A 22,256-nucleotide genomic window follows, 5' to 3' on the forward strand; every position below is an offset into this window, starting at 1 on the left:
CAGGGGCAATTAACCACCGCTGCCAGGGTCAGGTGCTGGTCCTTTCTGATCTTCCATGTTCTAGATGCCCAGGCAGCTCTGGGCGCATGGAACCTCACCGACTTCTGTTGCCTTCTACTGATACCAAACAGAACCCAATGGATAAAGTAAAAAGAGGCAGTACTTACTGAAGAGGGCAAACCTGGAGGAACTTTTCGGACTTTCTTGGTCTGCACCTCTGCAATAAACAAAACCAAAAACAGAGAAGCTGTAAGCTCCCACATGCCCAGTTCTCCAAAGGAAAAGATATCAAAGCAAGAAACTACCAGGATTAGGGGAGACATCCTAGCTCACTCCCGCTCCTACCAGAAATCAAATCAAACTCTGCTTTGCAGGTGAAATTGAAGAGACTGGCTTTGCCTGTGGCTACTTTGTGTTTTAAAAAACGGGTTTCTTGTGTGCACAGTCAAGTGACACCCCAAAATAAGCAGACATTTAAAAAGTTATGCTTCTTCGTACATTGTTACCATATCTCCTGGAAAGGGTGGGGGGGATGTGTGGAAAAGGCACCAAGCTGAGGATTGACTCCATGCTGAGGAAAGGGGTGTCTTTCTGGGGCAAAGTTGGGATAGGATGGCATTTCTTAAAGTGAATTTAATAAAGACTCCAGGCACTCAAACAGAAAAGGGCCTTACCCATGGCACTACTGTGAAGAGGCCTCCGCCGGGTGTTATTGCTAGAATACTGATAGTACTGCGAGCCAGGTTTGGTGGGCGAAAGGGTTCCTGGATTGCCCATATCCATGTCCCCTCCAAGGAGGCTCTGCTAGAAGGTGGAAAGAAACAAAGAAACAAAAACAAACATGGAAGTTTAATTTTTCACATTTATCACCTCGCACGCGATTTTAAGCAGAGTAATACAAACCCCAGCATTTGCTGAGCTAAGACAATTAGCAAAACAACTGCCAAAAAGCAAAAGCCACTGAGCAAGCAGCTATCATCAAGTTCGGTATTTTTAACCCTTTACTTTAAAGACGGGGAATGGTACCCCTTTACACCAAATACATTTTAGAAGATGGTTTCAGATGACTACCACTTAAATTTCGTAAGAAAATGTCGTTTCTTTAACACGAAAATGTTTTCTTTCCCCGCACGCAGGCTCCTACCTGGGAGCTATTCATACCCTTGTTTCGAAAGGACTAACACGAATCTCATTTTTTTTTTTTTTTTTTTTTTTGGAACACACACAACTTCTCCCAGCTGCACACACTGGGGGTATACAGTCCACTCTCTGCAGGGCATATCCTGACCGTCCAGGACTTTGTAAGGTACCCACAGAGGGCAGAATACCAGATGAGTGGAGAAGAAATTCAAATCCCAGGGCAAACTTTCAAGATTATAGCAAACGTAGACATTCTCTGGAAACGGGAACAGCCCATGCGCTCCTTAAGACTACCAGGAACTGAAACAAATCCCCAAGGATTAAACATTCACCTGAAGACTAGCACATTCCCGCAAATATCATCACGTTATCGCGGTGTGACGGACGGCTAAACTTTCAGAAAATGATGACATGAGACAGATTACATAATATTACATTTTCTAAAAGCTACGTAGAAACTTACCCACAATATATAAACCGCCTGATTATACTCTGCATTGAACACATTGTTTTTTTAATTATTCTGATAGGCAATAAAACAAGGGTAGCTAGTACCATTTATATTAAGAACAAATTTGCTATTTAATAAAGAAATTTTAAAATTAAGTGCTAAAAATCTAACTTTATCGTTACTTGTAATCAACTTTTACTGATGGAACTAATTACTGTCCTTGATAAAGTACAGAATGTGTTTTCCCTAATCTAAATTCTAATCACCATGTCACTCACAACAGACTTAGGGATGCTTCACTAACACAGTATTCACATGCAAAATACTCTAAATAGGCCAATTATGACTCTGCCCCTGTTCCCTGGTTAACCCGCTGAGAACTGGAAAATTTCACAAGGCAGTCACCACCTGAAACAAAGGGTCCTTGTTTTAAATTAAGACAGTCTTTTTGATTCCTAAATAGCTCAACAAAGTGGCATGTCTTCCAGTGAAAGCGGTTGGTCAAATATGACCCATAAGCTGGAAAATCAAAAATTCAAAGCTCTCCTAGTCACCACAATATAGCTAAATATCATAAAGAGAGCTGGCGATGGTGGGGGAGTTCTGTGCCTACTGGTGAACAATATATAATGGGATAATCAAGCACTAGCATGCCTGTCTTCCATGCTTCCAGCTTATGACTTTTCCAAGGGATACGTGATGAACATTACTTTAAGAAAAAAAAAAAAAAAACGGAAAAAGAGATTCTCAGAGTGAAAACGTATTACTGAACAAGCAGCTCACTGCTAACATCTCGGTTCCATCCACAAAGGAGGAAAATTAGATCCTTTGCCAGATAAAAACCTGAGATCAGCATACTCAACTGCTGCACTTCGGGAACTTTCAGGAGATGGGAAAGTATTAATAATGGCAGGCATGTTAATAATGGCAGGCTAGAGCAGCAAGAACATTACAAGCAACTTGTCTACAAATTAGGAAACATAAAGATATAACATCAAACATTTATTTTTATCGCCTTAGGCATTTAAAAATTAGAGGTTCTACCTGAAATTTCACTTTTGACAAATTCTTACTGACAAGTTTATATTTATCTAACCCTTAATCCAAGAATATTTTTAATGTCTCCACTGATAAAGGTGTTTCTATGTGAAGTTACTCTCCCCATGACTTGGTAGATCTACCACTGAGTCTTCATTTTATTGGAGAAAAAAGTTTAAAAATAATAATAATTATTGTTGTTGTTACTGTCTTATAGTATGCTGAGCCTCTTGCATTCTAGGCAAATGGTCTACCATTCAGCTACATCACTCAATACCCATGGAAGCGACATCATTCAGAACCCATGGACTAATACTAGCTTGGTATCTATCAATTTCATAGACACTGTACTGGCAGCCATGGCTCTTATTTTTTCTTTTCTCTTTTTTTTTTCAAAATAATATAAAATCCTCAGGAAAGGGTTGACCAAATATTCTGAAATATTCTCTTCTCTTTTCAAGGGGCCTAATCGTTGGTTGATTCCTATTGGTCCTGGTAGCAAAGATTTCCCTCCCAGAAAAGGAAACCCACGTAGTAGGCCAACATAAAAACAAACAAGCTAGCTGCCCTGGTTTTAGGAGCATTCACAACGGAGTTGTGAAAAACAGATCATGATAACAGCTAAATGACTAAGGCTGACCTGCTTGTTGTAGATTTCAAAGAAAATCTTCCTGTGGCCAGTCAAAAGCAAACCAGCTTTCGGCTCTTCTACAAAGCCGCATGCACTGTGGACTGACAGCAGCGAAAGGCACAGAGCACTTCCAAACAGAGGCTCCTGATAATCTCTCCCCCCCAAAATAAGGAAAAGAAAAAAGCACAGTCCTGCTTCTTTCTTTCAGACATGTTTGTTCCTTTTTTTTTCCCACTCGGACAATGGAATCATTCTTCTAAAGGGACAAAAATAAACATTTCCTCAAACTTAAAGGGGCACTAATCACCCCCACAGGGAAAAGGAAGATAAAAATATATGTGCTCTTATTGGAGGGTCTACTTGTGAAATGAACAATGACTATTTACTATTGTTTGGTCTTTACGTCACATGGTCCAGCCTCTACCATAATGGGAAAGATTCAAAATAATTTCCACTGCTCAAACACTTGGTACGTGAATGTTTAAAAGTCAATGGCATTTGATTAAGGCAAATTAAATAAACAGAACACATAAAAGATAAGGCATTCATCTGTTTATAAAATAAGTATGTATAGCTTTGAAAACAAATTTATATTTCATGGCTGTTAAGTTTAAAAGCTAAGTCTATTTTCAAAATGGGTAAATGAATTCTTGCCTCTAATAGGATTAGAAAAGTTTAAGGGTCCTGTTTTTTATTTGTTTTTCATTTTGCTTTTTTTTTTTTTTTACATTGTGCTACCTTGTGTTCTGTGGTTATTCTGGGTCCACAGCAGTTAGCTGCCCCCATCAATTAGGAAACACTGGAAGCAAGATGTGGTGTTTCATATAGCTAACCTGTAAATCTTAAAGCCATGCTTGTGAATCTGTTTAACTGTCCACATGTGATGAGACAAGGCCTTCTCCTTAATCCCATCCAAAGGCAAACAATTTGAAGCCTTAAAACACAAACCAAAAAAAAAAAAAAAAAAAAAAACCAAAACAAAAAAAAACACGCCAACTTTGCTCACTGAGCTCAAAAGACTGGAGAGTCACCCAGTGCAGCCCACTCACCAGCAAGGAGCCACGACTGGCACAGCCATTCAGACACCGAAGTCAAGATTCTGAGATGCTCGAGGAAACCACACTGTTGCCTGTATCCTAGCAGGTTTGAACATGAAGATGTCTAGCATCATCTCAGCCCTGCCCTTACTTCATTAGGGGCTGAGTGTGGGCCTTCACTCCTTGATCAACTACTAAGCTTGGTTTATGCAACTAAGGATGTAACCACGAATTACACTTGGTAAACAGAAAAGTGGCTTCTATCTCAAATTAGATTTATAACTGAATGGCAATCAAAAATCAAAGAAACTGCTCGAAGCTTAAATTATCAAAATTTCTTGTTAAACTAAAATCATCTCGTTCCAAACGATTGTTCCAGTTCATCCAGGACTTTTAAAAGTAAAGGGGAGGGGGAGTGGTTCATTTCTAAAAAGGAAGATTATATTTACCCTTAATTATAGATATGGATGAGATCAGAGAGCTCTGCGCACTGCTTTTGGACGTATGTTTAATTTATCTAACAGGTGAGTGGCCTTTAATTTCAGAGGTGGATCCTCAGAGAGCAGAAAGAGAAGCCGGGGTTCGGACATCTCCGAGGGGGGAAATGTGCCCCTGGTTTTCAGTCTTTCTCCGCCTTTGCGTCCCTACCATTACCTTGTGATCTGCTATCAGACACAACATCTCAGGGTGGGGGATGCTGCAGAGCAGAGAAAAGCAGTCTCGGATGAAACCAGATTAAGCTCCCTTTCTGAACTTTTGCCAAATGCGTGTGAGTCTAATTCATGTTTGGGTATTCTGGCACTCACACAGCTGCGAGTCCATTCTTTCATCGCAGACCCAAGTGATGTATAGTGGCTTTGTATGGCGAACTGACTCCACAAAAGCAGGGATTTGTTATTTTAAACTGGAAATAAAATTCAGCCCGGCTATAAAACTTATGAATGTGGGATGTCTGTATAGGTACCTAATAGACTTTGCAGCGTTAGGTGCAAACTAGATGTGGAGAGAAATGACAAAGGAGATGTCCTTAATACACTTGATCACAGCCGAGGACATATCTCCATGGCTGCACAGAATTAGGTTTCCAAAGACACTGCTGAACAAGATTCTTAATAGCCATGGGGAAGTTTTTGCAATTCCCTATTGAATAGTTGCTGCTGAATTTGCCATTTCGACCACAGAAGGGCCATTGCTGACTTACTTAGTAGCAGGAGGAGGCCATAATTTTGCTGCTGTCCGCACTTACTCGGCAACCTAGAATATATCTTGCACCAAAGGGCAATGAAAAACACAGTAATTCCACCTGTCCACTTTTGAACTTCAAAGCTTACAACTGAAGGTCATACCTCGGACAGTCTTTATCCCTGATCCCCGAGTGTCCAGAAAGACACTGATACAGCATGCTTTCATTTCTGTTCTGGACTTAGTTTCAGTAAAAGAGGACTTGGGGGAAAAAAATACTAGAAAGATGAAATGGCAGAGATAACCAGGGGCTTAGATGGTAGCTGTGTGACCAAGAAATACAAATTATTGAGACTGTCATTCAGCAAATAGTCTCCTTTAAGAAATTTTGAGTATTTTCAAAAATAACAATTCATATTAAATTTAAAGTGCACATTGTATTCCACAGAAACTTGGAAATAAAGCTCAAGCTAGGCCTAGTGGGGCAGTTGTGTAATCCCAGGTGTTTGGAAAGCTGAGGTAGCAGGACTGCAAATACAGGGCCAGCCTGGGCTACAGAGTAAGCTCAGGTTCAAGTGAGGGGCAACTAAGCAAGATCCTATCACAAAATAAAAAATAAAAAAGAGCTGGCGATATAGCTCAGTGGTAGAGCAGTTGTCTAGCATATGCAAAGCAACAGGCTCAACCCTTACTACCATAAACAAAGGAAGGTAAGAAGAAAGAAGGAAAAAGGAAGACGAAAGGAAGGAGTCAGGAAGGGAAAAAAGAAGAGAAAAAGGAACGGACAGAGGGAGGGAGAGACTGAAAAAGAAAGGGAAGGAGGGGGGAGGGAGGGAGGGAGGAAGGGAGGGAAGGAAAGAGGGTTCACACAAAGTAAGAAGGAAGACCATTGAGTTCTGCATAAACCCCAACCTCAAAAGAATCCAGACTGCTGGAATACAACTGCTCTCTCCTCCTCTGTAGAGGGGGACTAATAAATGCTTTACCAAAGTTCCTAGGAGTGCAAGAAACAACACATGCAAAATGTCCAGCAGAAATGGTGCCCAACAAATACTTCAGCTTCCTCCCTCAGGATATCCCTTCAGGATAGTCCTGTTAAAACCCACTAACTATTACTTAAAAGAGTCGTCTGAAGCTGAGATGATTATTAGATCCTCTACTCCACTATCAGATAAAAAACAAAAACCAAACAAAAACACACTGTGCTAATAATTTGAAACATGACTATAAAGAGCTGAAAGGGTTAAAGATGGGAGTCTACAAATCAGTGATAGCTTAGTGGCCTTGGGCCACACTGGCAAGAAGATAGGGGCTTCCCCATATTTAATAAAGAAATCTCAGAATCTGAATGTTAGTGGCCACTTTCCTCAAAATGCCACAAGGATTTCTTTCAGCAACTCATTTGATTTTATTTTTCAAACAGAGAAGTAATTTGTTGCTAACTCAACTAAATAGAAGATAAAATGGTTTAAAGTCAATCTGCCAGTTGTACTGAAATAAAAATTCTCTGACGTGGCGTAGAACTCTGTACATCGTATAGAGTAGAAGAAGTTAAACTCTCAGTTACTGTGTCCGACACTGACAGATGATTACAAGGGTGGTTCAATTATGTATTCTCTCTTTTCAAAACCAATTATGGGCACTCAGTGGCTGGGCATTTAATATTTGACACTTAAAAATTTTTATTTTCTTCTTCCATGACATAAAAAAACAAACAAGCTTCACAGTTTAGGTTGGGAATTTGCATAACTCCTAAAGAATTCAGTAACCCTGAGCAAAATTATTTATTTTAACAGCGATTGGATTTCACAAGACAGTTCAAAATTCAAATATATTGTTTTTCCTTGTAAAGAAAAACACCTTACATTTAAATGCTATAGTGTAATACAAATGTTGCTATGGTAACTGCAACTTAATGTATAATGTGGTAATGGTCAAGTAAAAATTCATGCATTTTTAATGGAAATTACAACTGCCCGAGGACTGATGAGATTTATACATCCACCTATTTGACTTCTTCTCAAATTAAAAAACAACAACAACAAATATTATTTCTTGTGTACACTAAAGTGAGAAAGTTTTTCTGTGGTTCATGAAAATGCATTCTGGAAGCCCAGGTCATCTCTTACGTATTAAAAAGAAGATTAATTTAGTTGTTGTGCAGTGCAAGTTAGGGTGGGGGGGGGTGAGGCATCAAAACAACCAGTAACTTGAATAAAATTAAGCCTAAAAATTCTTATTTAACTATACAGAATTTAAGAAAAGCACTTTCTTGTCAATTAAAACTCCTCCTCAGAATGGCTCAGGAAGATTGTATAATTTATAATTTGACAAATAGTCACTCAATACCATATAAAAAATATTTTTCTTAAAGTGCTTTCTGCTAGCAATAGTGTACCCAAGTAAAACAGGAAAACTTTGATAGGACATGTCAGCATACAGGGGAATTAGCATCACACAGACATGGCCCTAATAAACATGCTGAGAGAGCCTCACTTGACCATGTTGCTATTTAGGTAAAATAAAAGAGTCAGCCTTTATCATACAGGATGGGGAGAGTTCTAATGCAAGGTTATTGCAAATGTTTGCCTCTCTAGGCAAAGATATAGAAAATCCATGTTTATGGGACTAGCCTCTCTGAGAACAGGAGACAGGATTTCCTTCATGAAACTACCAGGGTGCTCAATTATAGCCTAGTGGTCAACTCTGCAAGCAACCACTGAGGTAGAGCGTGACAAGAGAGCCCACATGCAAACAGCGTGACAAGCTCGCATTCCGGTCCAGTAGTACATGTCTAACACAATCTCAAATCACCCTGGAATTCCTTCCTTCTAAATAACCCTGTCTACATATGGCCTTTGGCTCTGTGTGCCTTAGCTCTACCTCCCAACATGCCCTCTTTCCTAAACGTGGGGGATGGAGGCCAAGCTTGTTATCTGCTTATCAGAGCAGGAAATGACTTAGGTATTCATCTGTTGACTCTTCATCTATAGTGCCGAGCATGGGGATGCAATAGAGCAGGTGCTCCCTAAACAATGAAGGAAATGCAAAACTGTTTTATTGGTCAACCCAAGAAAAGAGAGAGAGAGAGAGAGAACAGATCTATCCCTCTAGTAACTCCTACTGGCGATGCTGCTGATGATATTGACCACAGCCAGAAACAAGTACAGATCCTTTAGACACTAACATGGCAGACAGTGCAGCCTCCAGTGTACAGATGGGGACATTGAGAGTGTCTCTGTGTCCTGACCAATACCACATGGCTAGCAAGTAGTGGGGCCAATTATACTTGACATTGACACATATACTTGTCCTTTATGCCCCAATCTTTCTGTGCTCTATCTGTCCCAAGCCCTTCCTTGTTAGCTGGCAATATCAATTATTGTTAGGGAACCCTGACTTTGAAAGCATGTCTCTTCTTACTGCAGAAGGGTCATCTAACCCAATGGAATTCATCAGGGCTACTTGTAAGTACCACTTGTCCCTGGAGAATCTGGATATGTAATCCTAGTGGGTATTTGGTTCTTTGGTACAATATGGTAATATGAGCACAGTCATCATGAGAATCACTCAGACAACATAAGGCCCTTAGGAACTTGATGTCTGTGATTTCTCACTACTGACATGTGGCCCCTCATGAGCTTCCTTGCTTTGGGGTGATGCTCTTGTACCTTGTAAAAATTTGTCACTTGTGGAGACTTTTTTTTTCTTCGAAACAGGGTTTCTCTGTGGTTTTGGAGCCTGTCCTGGAACTAGCTCTTGTAGACCAGGCTGGTCTCGAACTCACAGAGGCCTGCCTCTGCCTCCCGAGTGCTGGGATTAAAGGCGTGCGCCACCACCTGGCTTTGTGGAAACTTTTTAAAGAGGATGGTTACTCTGCAGAACACAGCATCCAGAGGAGTCTGGGAGAATTTAAACGAGTTAGTTAGGAAACCGTTCTCCTTAGGTTTCTCGAACATCTTAGATACCTAGCCTTTAGCTTCTACTTTCTTGACTACTACAATCAAGTTGGTTTAGACAGAAGCAAAGCCAGAGAAATAGATTCAGCACTGAGAAGATGCGGCCTTTGCTATACGCCAGCTACTGTGGTGGGCTTGGAGGAAACAGAACACTTATGTGAAAACCTTGGCTAAAGATGGCCTAAGCATGGTGAGTGGTGTGTTCCCCACTTCTGCGGCTTAGGTTTACCAGAACTGAGCCCTCTCCTCAGAGGACTGGTCTTCCCACTCTACATTAGAAAGCCCACTCCAAAATACCTCTGGAGATGAGAATCAAACATCATCTTATTAGGACTTCTAGGGACTGTAGGGGAAGACAACGCCCTACCCTGGACCCTAGTGCTGCCCCCTTATTACAGTGCCTTGGGATTACAGGTAGATGTAGGGGACACTTTTCAATATGGGAGATGTTATTCTAAATGACGGCAGTCATACAAAGAGCAGCAAATATCCACACAGAACTCACTGCAGTTCAAGCTCCGTTGGCTGCGGTAACCCATTTAATTATCTCAGCTCCCAGAGGCTCCCCTTGTATTAATCCCACTCTACAGATGAGGTGGCCCGAGGTAGAAGGAAGCTAACTACCCACCCAAGAGAACTTGAAAACTATCTGAAAACCAATGAACAAGCAAACGGTGTCATTTCACTGACAGTAATTACATCGCTTAGTTTCATGCGGTTCCTGGTAACATCACATCTGAAAATGTTAACAGTTACCTCATGCTCATCCTTCAATCATAGGATCAGGAGCCTCCCACCCCCCTACCCCTTCTCCACTCTCCAACACCAGCTTGAGCACTGAGGACCTATTTGCAGCAATGCACTCGAGTCCCACGTCCTGTGCCCCGGTGTCCCTCCCTACAAAAATGCCATAAAAAACTCACGGATGCCAGGAAAGATTTGTTTAGTAAAATAGCTGGCGATCAATTATTCCATTTACCCAGCACTCAAATGCACAACTATCTAAAGCAGTCCTTAGTTTTATAAGAAAGATGATACAGAACAAGCAATGACCAGAAAACTTTACAAAGTCAGAAGGAGAAGGTGATTTTAATGGGTTCTTAAAGGAGCTGTGGAGCATTTGCATGTATAAATAAACACTCCTTTTCTCTCCCCGAGGATGTAGGACAGGTATATTTTTATTATGTGCTCACATAATACCTCATTATAAATATATTTAGATATTGAGCATGTGGCACGGACATGCCAAACTAGTTCACCAGCCAGTTGAACAAAATCCCCGAAAGAAGCCTGCAGAACATGCACTTCCAGAAGACAGAATTTCGTGTATCGATTTTTAAAAGAAACAAACACTTTGATCTTTTCCCACAAAACCCTTCCGAGAAAAGAACCTGCACACAAGTAATCTGATGACTTGGAGTTGAGTTCAGCCTAGAAGCAAAACCTGACAACTTCAAACACAGAAAAAGAAGTCAGGAAGGGGCTGGAGAAGGTAGACTCTAGCCTACCACCAGAGCACGCCTTTAATCCCAGCACCAGAGAGGCAGAGACAGATGGATCTCTGTGAGTTCGAGGCCAGCCTGATCTACAGAGTGAGTGCAAGGATAGCCAGAGAAACAACCACAACAGAGAAAAATCCTGCCTTGAAAAAAAAAACCAAACAAATAAATAAGCAAATAAAAACAAAAGAATGGAGACTCTAAAATATTCTGAAGTGTATCTGGAATACTAATGATTACCTAGATATATGCACATGCGCACAGGCACACATGCATGCACACACAAGGACACACTACCTGACACTACTTACTTACTTTCTTTGCAGTACAAGAGATCGAACCTAGGGCCTTGTGCATGCACGACAAACTCCACTAATGACACACCAACAGCTTCTTATTTTATTTTACATTTTGAGGCAGGATGTCATTTGCCCAGGCTAGCCTTGAGCTCTGTAATCCCAAGCAGCTATTAAACTTGCAAGCCACCTGCCTCAAACTCCAAAGTAGCTGAGATTATAGGTCTGTGCTACTGGGCTCTACTTACTAGACCCATTTTAAAACTTAAAGCTAAATGTTCACATTAGTTTTCCATAAATGTATTATTACCTCATTTACAGTATATGGATGCACGTTAAGGAATAGAATTGACAGACAGACTTTTGCCTACATAAGTCTATGTGAAGGGGGCAGATGCCCCGAAACTGGAGTTTTAGACGGTTGTGAGCTGCCATGTGGGTGCTGGGAATTGAACCCGGGTCCTCTGGAAGCGCAGCCAGTGCTCTTAGCCGCTGAGTCCTCTCTCTGGTCCCTGATTATTTATAATTTTTTAAACTGATTATATGTTCATTTGTTAATCAGAAGGTCCACAGTCTCTTTTTCTTACTTCTAATATCCATGGAGCTCAGATAACTGTTTGCAGTTCACAAGATTCATTACAGACATTAACATCTATTCAATTCTTAGAAACTGCCTAAAACATTCTGGGGTGGGGTATATGGTACATGCTATATGTTTGTACCCCACTACCCTCCCCAAATACAAGCACTTCTTAAATTCTAAAAGACCCATGATCCAAATAAGGCAGCAAGACAAGGAAAGTTCTCTTTCCCTTCAAATACTAAGCAGGCCCAGTACTGTTCACTTTCTGAGATCAGAGGAGATCAGGCCCAGCCAGGGTGGTATGGCTACACACAGCCACCTCCTCCTACACTGTGCTTGTGGCGAGGGTTAACAGGGGCCCCACAGCAGTAATCTTTTAATTACAGTCAGCACCTAGATATACTTAACGTTCCATTAGAACCCTCCTCATAACTTGCTTAAGATAACTGCACAGATTTGAACTGGTAAGTTCATCTACGCCTAGTTCTACACAGACACAGCTGGCCTCTGTGTTTGCCTGTCCATTCACCAGAGAATCTATGCATTCAGGATGACTAGTCATGTCTTTTTACACACTTGGGTGTTTTGATTTTTAAAGTGACTTAAACAGGTAATTTTTACTGCTACTTGACGGAAGTTCTATATACTCAAAAGGCAAAATGGGTCAATACCCGAATTTCACTCATGTGGTACAAGGCAGAGACCCTGCCTCCACCAGAACGCACTGAGCTTTGTGCTGGGCAAAGTTCGTTTCCTATTTGAAGCCTAGATTTTCTATGACATTCCAGATTGCGATGTAAAACCGTCAGGGGAACAGGGGCAGACTGACTGGTACACTGTATCCTCATGTATGCATGTGTGAGTATATGAGTATGTATAAATTTGTTTATTGTTATACAGGCTCCAATCAAACACACACAAAGCTTGCTGCCATCCCTCCCTTAGCAAACACACACATGATTTGCAACCTACTCCTTGACCTGAATGGGCAATACTGGGTGAAAAAGTTGAGGAAATCCTCCTGCCTCAAGGGACTCACACAGTTCGATCAAGATCCAGGCTTAAATTTAGTGGAACCTCCACTACTGATCCTGAAAGCAACACCCATGTCTTTAAGGAGTGGGCAACACATGCAGTCACTTCTTTAGGATGCTCAAGGTCGTGTTCTAGACGTCAAGGATCAAACACAGCTCGATGAACAATTCAGTTCCGGGTACACAAGAAAAGAAGGTACACATAAGCACATTGGTGGAGTTTTATCACTTCCGGGGAGGTAGGGTAGATCTGAGAGGTACCTTACAAATTCAAGGAGAAGACTAAATGTAAAATACACATTCTCCAGTGAAATCATCGAAATGGCGAGAGATGATGGGGAGGGATGCTGTAGACGGCACAGAAACTACCTGAACTATCTAGATACGGTGAAAATAAAGGGCAGATTCTGTTTGTATCTGGCAGCAAAACAAGGTACTGGGAGTGGGAAGGAGGGAGCAAGGGGAGCAGGGCAAGAACTAGCCAGTTATACTATAATTCCAGTACTCAGGAGGCGAAGGCCCAAAAAACCAAGGGTCCACAGGCAGTTGAAGCTACATCAGTGAGAAATCATTTATAAAAATTAAACAAAAAAGAAGGAAAGCTGTGCTGTTTTAGGCTTAGCTTTGAAAACAACGGCCCTTTGTGTGCTGTTTAGGTTTCCTTCCTTTCTTTTCCTTTTTATTTTATTTTTATTATTATTACTTTTTCCTTCTATCAGGAAGAGGGAATCTCAGTTTTGGAATTGCCTCCATCAGATAGGCCTTTGGGCATGTCTGTGGGGGGCATATTCTTGATTGAACTGAAGATTGATGTGGGGCAGCCCAGCTCGTGTGGGTGGTGCCCCCCCTGGGTAGGTGGTCCTGGGTGGTATAAGGAAGCAGGGGGAGCAAGCAAAGCCAGGAGAGCAAGCCAGTGAGCAGCCTTCCTCTGTGGCCTGGAGCTCCCGCCCGGGTTTCCCATGACGCTGGAGTGAACCTATAAGATGAAATAAACCCTTTTAGCCTCGAGTTGGTCTCTGTCAGTATTTATCACGGTGACAGAAACAGAAGTAAAAACCAAGGAAATCTTAAGCCTGTTGACTCCTCTCAGTTAACAGGAACTGTGGAGAATACATGTTAAAAGGCTGGGAGGAAGAAAGAGATCAATCAAATCCACAAAATCAGACAAGATCAAAAAGGGTGTAATAGGGAAAGCTGTGGATTTTCAAAAAGGCCAAAGGTAGACAATACCCATGGGCAACATTTAGTCCAAGCACACCAGCGACAAAAACCATTTGTTTTCTGTTGCTGTTTTTTTTTTGTTGTTGTTGTTCCTAGTTTGGGATGTTTTGTTTTGCTTTTCTGTGACAAGGTTTTGCTGTGGAGCTCAGACTAACCTTGAAGTCATAACTTCTCACCTCTGCCTTGCAGATGGTGGGTTACCAGGTGAGAGCCACTATGTCCAGAGACAAAAGACAAAAGCCAGGGTCCAGGGTGCTAAGGAAGGATTGCTGAGAGTCCCAGCAGGTTCCCTGATGATACTGTGGTTATGTTAAGCCGAGGGGGGGAGATGCTATTTATTTATAGAATCTAAAGTAAGAGATGCTGTGTTTATATATAAAATGATATGCAACCTACAATAAAGCACTTGGAAATCATCAAACGGCTAAGATGGTTCTAAGGCAGACAGGGCAAAGGCTTCAGTTTCTGTTGAAACTGAAGGGTAGAGACATGGTTTTACACTTTACAGTACTCTGAATTACTGTTGCATTTGAAATTTTCCACGATCAAAAGATTCAGAGACGAACATATCTGTAAAACCAGCTCTATGCATTTTCAGCCGAAGAAGGGTATTAAAGTTCAGAGTATTTTTCAACGCTGGCTGGGTGGTTCAAGGCTTCGGGGTCCCCCAAGAATTATATTCTGCTCCGTTCTCTGCAGAACAGAATTTTTAAAACTAGCATAAAGATGAGGTCTTTAGACACCCTAGACTAAAGGTCAAACAGATGGTCAGGGAAGGAATGAGAAGTCCCCTCTGGTCTAGGGCCCCATCGCAAAAAGCCCCTTTGCCCTGTCCCACAATGCTCCCTTGCTTCACAAGCCAAAGCCAGAAATGGTTGAGGATAAGAACAGAGTAAATGGCACGTGGATTCCTTCTAAAAGAGCACACAAGCCCTACAGGCACACAGGGCGAGCAGAGCATGTCCCTGTCAGTCTGTACTGACTACACACCTGTACAGGTGCTCACCAGGAAATCCAGGAATACTGAAATACTCTAATTTTGGAGCATTAGCTTAAAAAAATGGATGGGGGTGCACAAACATCAGCAGCTGGATTTTTTTTTAAACTGACATAAATAAAAATGTATTCATTAAATGTTTATGAAAGTCAAAATTCAGCCGCTCACTAAACTGGGTTATTTGGCTACTGCTCAAACATCAGCCTGTCAATCTGTGGGAGAAGAGAGCTGTGTGCTTTTAGCTTGCAATTAAAAAGAGAACATCAAAGGTCTTGCGTGCATCCTGCAATGGATCAAAGAGAGACTGCTGCCCCCGCCCCTAGCTCCTGTCTCATCCTAGCTACCTTTTATAGAGGAAAAGAGGCTTGAAAAACAGGGTGCCCCATGACTCAAGGACATACTCCTCCACACAAGCACATGCTGGACTCCCCAATCCCAGAGTTAGGTGAGGACAAGCAATGGAACCACCAAACCGAAAATGGGTTCCATGGGCTACCTATCAAGTGTCCAGTGCAAAACCAGCCATTGAATCAGTAACATTTTACGTGACAGAAACAGACTGGGGTTAATGGGTGTAGGTAAAGTACTTGCTGCAGAAGCAGAAGGGTCTGCATTCCATCCCCAGTACCCAACCAGAACTCCGGGGCGTGCTGGTGTGTGCTTACACATCCCAGCTCTGGGGAGGTATAGGCAAATGAATCTGGGGGCTTGCTGGTCAGCCAGGCTTGCCAAAACAGTGAGTCCCAGGTCAATAAAAGACTTTGTCTCCAAAAATATAAGGTAGACGACTCCTGAGAAATAAAATCAGAAATTGATCTCTGGCCTCCATACACATGCACACAAATGCACGTGCATGTACACACACAGGAGACAAAGGCATCCCCACAGATGACCAGAAAGTCTGCCCGTTTTCAGAAAAAGGACTGGCTCAAAGGTGTGGGAGTCAGACGGGACGTTTACTGAAGGCCAGTTGCAAAGTAGGGACATAACGAACACAAAACAGAAGGAAAGGGGCAAAAATATATGGCCAGCCAAACCGTACTTACAAATAATTTTTAATGTTATATATGAATAGAGGGTCATTTTCTTAGGACCTTTCCATCAAATTGAACATTGTGACAGTCCTTGGCCTGGTTCAAAATGTAATGCCTAATGACTCGAAAGACAGCATCGAGTTGATCCTGTATGGGGGACGAGCTCTGCTGGCCTTACTGGTGTTTCCATAGAAATTTACTCCAGTTCTGCTCTGGACACTTAGAGCATAAAGTCTTTCTGTCAGAAGGCACACAGTCACACCTTCTTTTGTTTTGATACAAGGACTCAAAAGGGAAAGGAAGTTATGAAGGCAAGGAAGAGTTTGGAAGGAGAGATTAAAATATTCACAATGAGGCAGCAAAGGGTTATTAAAGCAGAGGTTTGGCTCCTGGGGAAACTGGGAACCAGAAACCCAACCATTTATGGATGAATTAACTCCCCTCTAAGCCTTGGCATCTTCCTGTGCACACGCTCAGACAGGAACCTGAAGGGATATAGGAACCTCTCCTATGTCTCCCCTGGGCACCTGTCACAAGATGGCCAGAGTCAGTATGCTACAGTATCATAGTCAGTATGTAGGCTAGGGTGAGAATTTAGAAAAAATAGACATATACATACCCAAAATTGCTGGAAAATGAGAAAGAAAGCCTCTAGAAGACCAGAACATTCTTAAAAGGAAAAATAAAGCAACACTACTATGGAGGGGGGCGGGGGCAGTGACTCATGAGCAACATTAGAAGATGACAGGGGAAAAACAATTCAAAGTCAGGCATGTCCACATCCCTGCCTGGAAGGATTCATGGAGCAGAATGGGGAGAGGCAATAATCAAATAATCAGGGCAACAGCAAGATGGAAAGAGGGAGGCAAAGGAGGCAATGGCTTTAGCACTCAGGTTTTACAGGTAACCGGAAAGCATTCAAAGTGGTGGTCACAACAAAAGCCAATTTAGGAGGGGGTGGGCGAGAAGCAGAAATTTAAAGGTGTATACCCTCACATTTCTGAAACAATTACATAAGTGTACATAATTCAGAAATAAAAATTATTCCCTCGCTGGGCAGTGGTGGTGCACACCTTTAATTCCAGCACTCGGGAGGCAGAGGCAGGTGGATCTCTGTGAGTTCGAGGCCAGCCTGGTCTACAAGAGCTAGTTCCAGGACAGGCTCCAAAGCTACAGAGAAACCCTGTTCAAAAAAAAAAAAAATCATTCCTCCACCAAAACAGGTGTGCTTGGTACACAAAATTTACAGAATGGGGCAAGAAAACTGCTGTGGCATCCAGGATTCGGTGATTATTCATACAATTTTAATATGTAGAATGAAGCACACTGATTTCTGCCCTGCCCCAGAGGGAAAGAGTGGGATGCAGAGAAACCAGTGAGTCCAGTGTGCCAAGGAACACGGAGCAATGGCTCAGGACTAGAGGTGCCCGCCTTTAACCCTAACAACCTGAGTTTGGTACCCAGAATCCACAAGGAGAACTGACTCCCACGGTTGTCCTTCCATATCTACAGGTACAACAAGCATGCCCATGTAGGCACGGACACAACAAGTTGCTGTACACACACACACACACACACACACACAGAGAGAGAGAGAGAGAGAGAGACAGAGACAGAGACAGAGACAGAGAGACAGAGAGAATTAATTAATTAATTAGATGTTTAAATAATCTCTATAAATGCACTAAGATTCTGTTCTTGTTCAGGAATGATAAGGAAACTATTTAACTCAATATTTAGTAAAAGTGAATATTTTTTCATTGTGTCAGTTAAACATGAGAATAATTTTCATAAGGAATGAAATAGGTATGCCATTCCCATGTCATTAAAACAAAAGAAAAGTTTTATGTCAGCAAAATATGAAACAAAGGAAATGTGGTTAAAAACACAACAGGTTTTAATGACTATCTGTATCACATGCTGATTTGGTTTGTCTGCGTTCCTCAAGTTACAGCACCGATCACATTGGACCGGCTACTACAAATCTAAAGTTGAGTGCTGTGCAGAAAAAGCCATCATGAAAAACAAACATAAGAAATGGAAAATGAGAGGTATGAAATATACGAAAGAAAAAGACTACAGGAAGAAAAAAATTGAAAACATTTAGGAGGAGAGCCAATTCAAGGCAAAAGAAATGAAATTATGTTACACTGATGATAAAAGTAAAGTCTTCAAATTTCTTTTGTTTTCACAACTTTTAATGGTTTATTGTATATCTTTGAGATATATTTAACAAATAGGTACTTGAGAAGCAGAGGCAGGCAGCTCTCTATGAGTTCAAGGCCAGCCTGGTCTATACAGTGTATTCTAGGTCAAAAAGGCTACATACTGATACCTTGTCTCAAAACAAATGAACAAATACAGACATATGGTAGATTGATAAATTCATGATTGATTTTCCTCAGAAGTAAAAACCCAATTTACAAATAATAAGACAATGTTTCAACCATAGTAGATAAACTATGCACTTTTCAATTGCATATGGATAATGTTCTCTAAAGTAACAAATGTATTAAAACAAAAACATACTGTACTACTACTATGACAAACGTTTTACCACAACTGAAAATATTAAGTCTATTAATAACAATTGGGCCATACAGAAGTTTGAAAATACTATGTAGAAGTATATAGATGAGCAAGAAACATGGCTTGACCAGGAAAAGGCACTTGTGGCAAGGACTGATGATAATCCAAATTTCATGGCCAGGACCCACATGGTGAAAGGAGAGAAGTCCTACTTGCAAGCTCTCTCCTAACTTCTATATGTATGCATCCAAGCACACATATGTGTAAACAAATAAACAAGCAAACAAATAAATAAATATTGTGAAAGTATATAGAGATTAACAACAAGGGTAGCTGTAAATAAGAAAGGTTTGGGGGTATTGCCAAAGCAATATAAAAATGAAAAAAATATGCTTTGTTAAATAGAGAGAATGTGTACATTACATATATTAGCATATGTAAAAATAAAACTAAATGAATTAGAGATGCAATATAAAAATCTAAGGAAAGGGTATAATATACTAAGGATAAATATGAAGAATTAATGGGATTTTAAAAAGAACTTAAAATGTAGATTATCAATAATATTTAAAAAGTCCACACAAAATAGATAAAACTATGGCAAATATGAAACAAGGAAAAACTCAGAAAGAGAAAATGCATTAATAGAATGCAAAATATATTTATATCAGTCTTAGACATAGGCTAGGAATCATTACTATAAGTGAGCAATATGCATAATTTTGTGTAGATAATTATAAGGCTGCAAAATGGGCATCTTGCAGAAAGATACAGATTTAGTCTGAACACACAAATTAATCCTGAGAAGTGATGATCCTAGGGAAGTTGTCCTAACCTACAAGAAGCAGACAGACAGGAAACAAGCCCATGACGAATCACTGGACGGAAGTGCTCAAGCCAGCAAAGGGGAAGCATGGTGTCCATTCCATTGTTCTAGTTATGTGTCACAAGACTTCAAACGGCAACATCAAAATAACACGGAAAAATACTACGTGTGACGGTGGCATCAGTATCTGCCCATGACTTTCTTCCCTAGCTCCTCCCAGAAAGTCTCAAAGGAACAAACGACAGCAAAAACAAACAAAATCCCGAAGCTGGAAAGGCAATGTAATAATAATATCTGCAAGACCACCACACCGAAAAATAATGGTTTTCCTCCATATCGGCTCACTAATTAAAAACAAAATGGAAAACAATTCCGTTTAGAAAAAAATAACATAAAACACCTAAGAATAAAATTAACAAGAACATAAAAGTGAATCTTTACTAAGGCTCAAAAGAAACTTCTTGTTTTTTTTTTTTTTTTGTTTTCCAAGACAGGGTTTCTCTGTTTAACAGTCCTGGCTGTCCTGGAACTCATGCTGTAGACCAGGCTGGCCTCCAACTCAGAGATCTATTTCTCTCTGTCTTCCAAGTGGTGGGAAGAAAGGTGTGCACCACCATTTGGCCTCAAAAGAAACATCTTATACAGTCAGTTTTCACAGTCTAGGAAGGTATTTTTCTCAAGAGAAACACTATAATGAAAAATATTTTTCCTAATTAATCTATAAGGCATTTATCTCAAGCATTCAATGTCTAAATTTATGTACTTCTCAAAAAGTATTTTCACAAAAAATTTTTAAAAAGTGTGTGTATGTGAACATGTGCGTACAAGTTCATGTGTGCATGAATGTGTGTTCATATGTATGCGAATGTAAGAGGTCAACACATGTATCTTCCTCAATTATTCTCCACCTTATTTTTCGGGACAGGGTCTCCTGTTGAACCTGGAACTCACCTACTTGGCTAAGTCAGCTACCAGCAAGCTCTAGAGACCTCTCTGCCTGGCTCTTTACCTGTCTTTACAGAATTGAACTCAGGTCCGCATTCCAATGTGACACGTATTTTACCAATTGAGCCATCTCCTTAGCCACACATAGTATTTCCTATAAACTAAGGGAAAAAGAGGATTTAGTGTTACTGTGGTTCTTTGGAGGGCTTGGGGAAAGGCAGGGCCATACCACAGCAAGAGTTGGCTGTACTGGGAAACTCCTGTCAGTAGACTGAAATCCATAGACTCACTTCCCCCTCAACTCCTTTGCACCACACGAAGCCAATTGCTTTCCTTTCTTTCTCTAGCCTAAGCTTCTGTTGCGGAGATATCGTGACTCAACTGTAGTTTTCCCAAAAGCTCTTCCGTTACTGCTCCCCTCTCTCGTGATGACATCTCATGCCGCATTCCAGACTTTATCCTATCCTGCCCCTGTCACATGACACAAGTGTCAGAACTAACCCTCTTGTGCACACTCTTTGATGGTGGTGAACAAGCCACCCTCCAGAACCTCACTATGCTTTCTGACCTCAAATACAGCATGTAGACTTCCCTGTCAAAATACTTCACCTAAGTTTCTTACAGATGCGATAAAAATCAGTCATTCAAACGGCCATTTCACGCTTAGCTTTTGTTTGACGATTTTATCAAGGACTCATTTGCTCTATTAGAGTGACTAGCAAGAAGTCTAGAGTGAGTCTAGGCCTGGCGCCAAACTCTAGGCGTTAGACACCTATGAAATGGAAAGTCGTGTGATCCTACCTTCTCATCCATTCTTCATAATGGTGTGACTTCTCACACAAGTTTGACTGACCCAACGTTCATTTGGTGAGATAGACAAGGTGGCAATATAGAAGGAGTGAAAAGCAAGTGTGTTAAGCCCTATTATTTGAGTTTAGATTAAAAAAGAAAAAAAAAAGGAAGGGACAGGGTTCAATGTCAGCTCTCACTTCAATAAGAACACAGAATCATCATCATCCTCGTCCTCCTCGTCCTCCTCGTCCTCCTCTTCCTCCTCCTCCTCCTCCTCCTTCTTCTCTCTCTCTCTCTCTTTCTCTCTCTCTCTCTCTCTCTCTCTCTCTCTCCCTATTAAAAGCCTTTCTTCATTAGAGTGTACAGCTATAAAATCAAGGCATCCATAGCGGCCATTTTCAAACCCTCCATATAGGTGATGGGCTTATTTCTTCATAATGTGATATGATCATTCGTTCTGTTACTATCAGAAGAATATAAAGTCAAGCATGGGCATGAATATGTTAAAGGGTTATGCTTACATTTATCTGATAAAAATAGCGGTGTGAGCATGTCCCATAAAGTTGTCAAAGAGGCTAGGAAGGCCCCCAAATCTCTGTTCAGGCCAATATAGTTCCCCAGGAACGGTCTTTAAGCACCACCTGTTAAAACTATCCAGGGGGGTGGTACCCAATGATGTCCTTTGAAGGAGAAATTTCATTTCCCATGTGACACTGGATAGTCATATAAACGAGCCCGTAGTGTTCCTATTGATTTAACCAAGGGCAATCCCATACTACATTGGATAGGCATTATTTTATGAAACTTTCTCCAGGACTTTGTGGCAGGATGCCCAATCCTGGCCACCATTAGCCACTTAGCAGCTCCAGGAAAGCTATTTTGTTTCTTCCTTTTATTCCACCTTGTAAAAAAGAAGACTAACTTTTTACAATGAATAGTAATGTGACTGTGTTGCTTTCATTTAATGGATTAAAAGGAATGTGTTGTTTTTAATATGTTTTCTTTTAATATGCTATATTCTTTTCATATTTTCTTTTAATATGAAATTGGGCTTTGAAAACT

General features: G+C 40.9%; 1 protein-coding gene across 9 annotated transcripts in view; it reads right to left on the bottom strand.

Moving 5' to 3' along the window:
* The window catches only part of Tcf4 (transcription factor 4), a 343,351-nt gene that overhangs the window by 123,153 nt on the left and 197,942 nt on the right, over window positions 1-22,256 (bottom strand). For 5 of the 9 annotated variants that reach the window (XM_041639270.1, XM_041639272.1, XM_041639268.1 and 2 more), the window contains 2 exons: window positions 675-804; window positions 168-217 (listed from right to left, as the gene is read on the bottom strand). In XM_041639270.1, the coding sequence (XP_041495204.1) occupies window positions 168-217; window positions 675-804 (180 nt within the window). The remainder of the gene's footprint in view (window positions 1-167; window positions 218-674; window positions 805-22,256) is intronic. The other 4 variants (XM_041639273.1, XM_041639271.1, XM_041639276.1 and 1 more) reach the window with 1 other exon arrangement.

This window comes from Microtus oregoni, unplaced genomic scaffold (assembly GCF_018167655.1).
Source record: "Microtus oregoni isolate MIOR12 unplaced genomic scaffold, Mior012 000057F_ref0000458, whole genome shotgun sequence".
Taxonomy (NCBI): Eukaryota; Metazoa; Chordata; class Mammalia; order Rodentia; family Cricetidae; genus Microtus; species Microtus oregoni.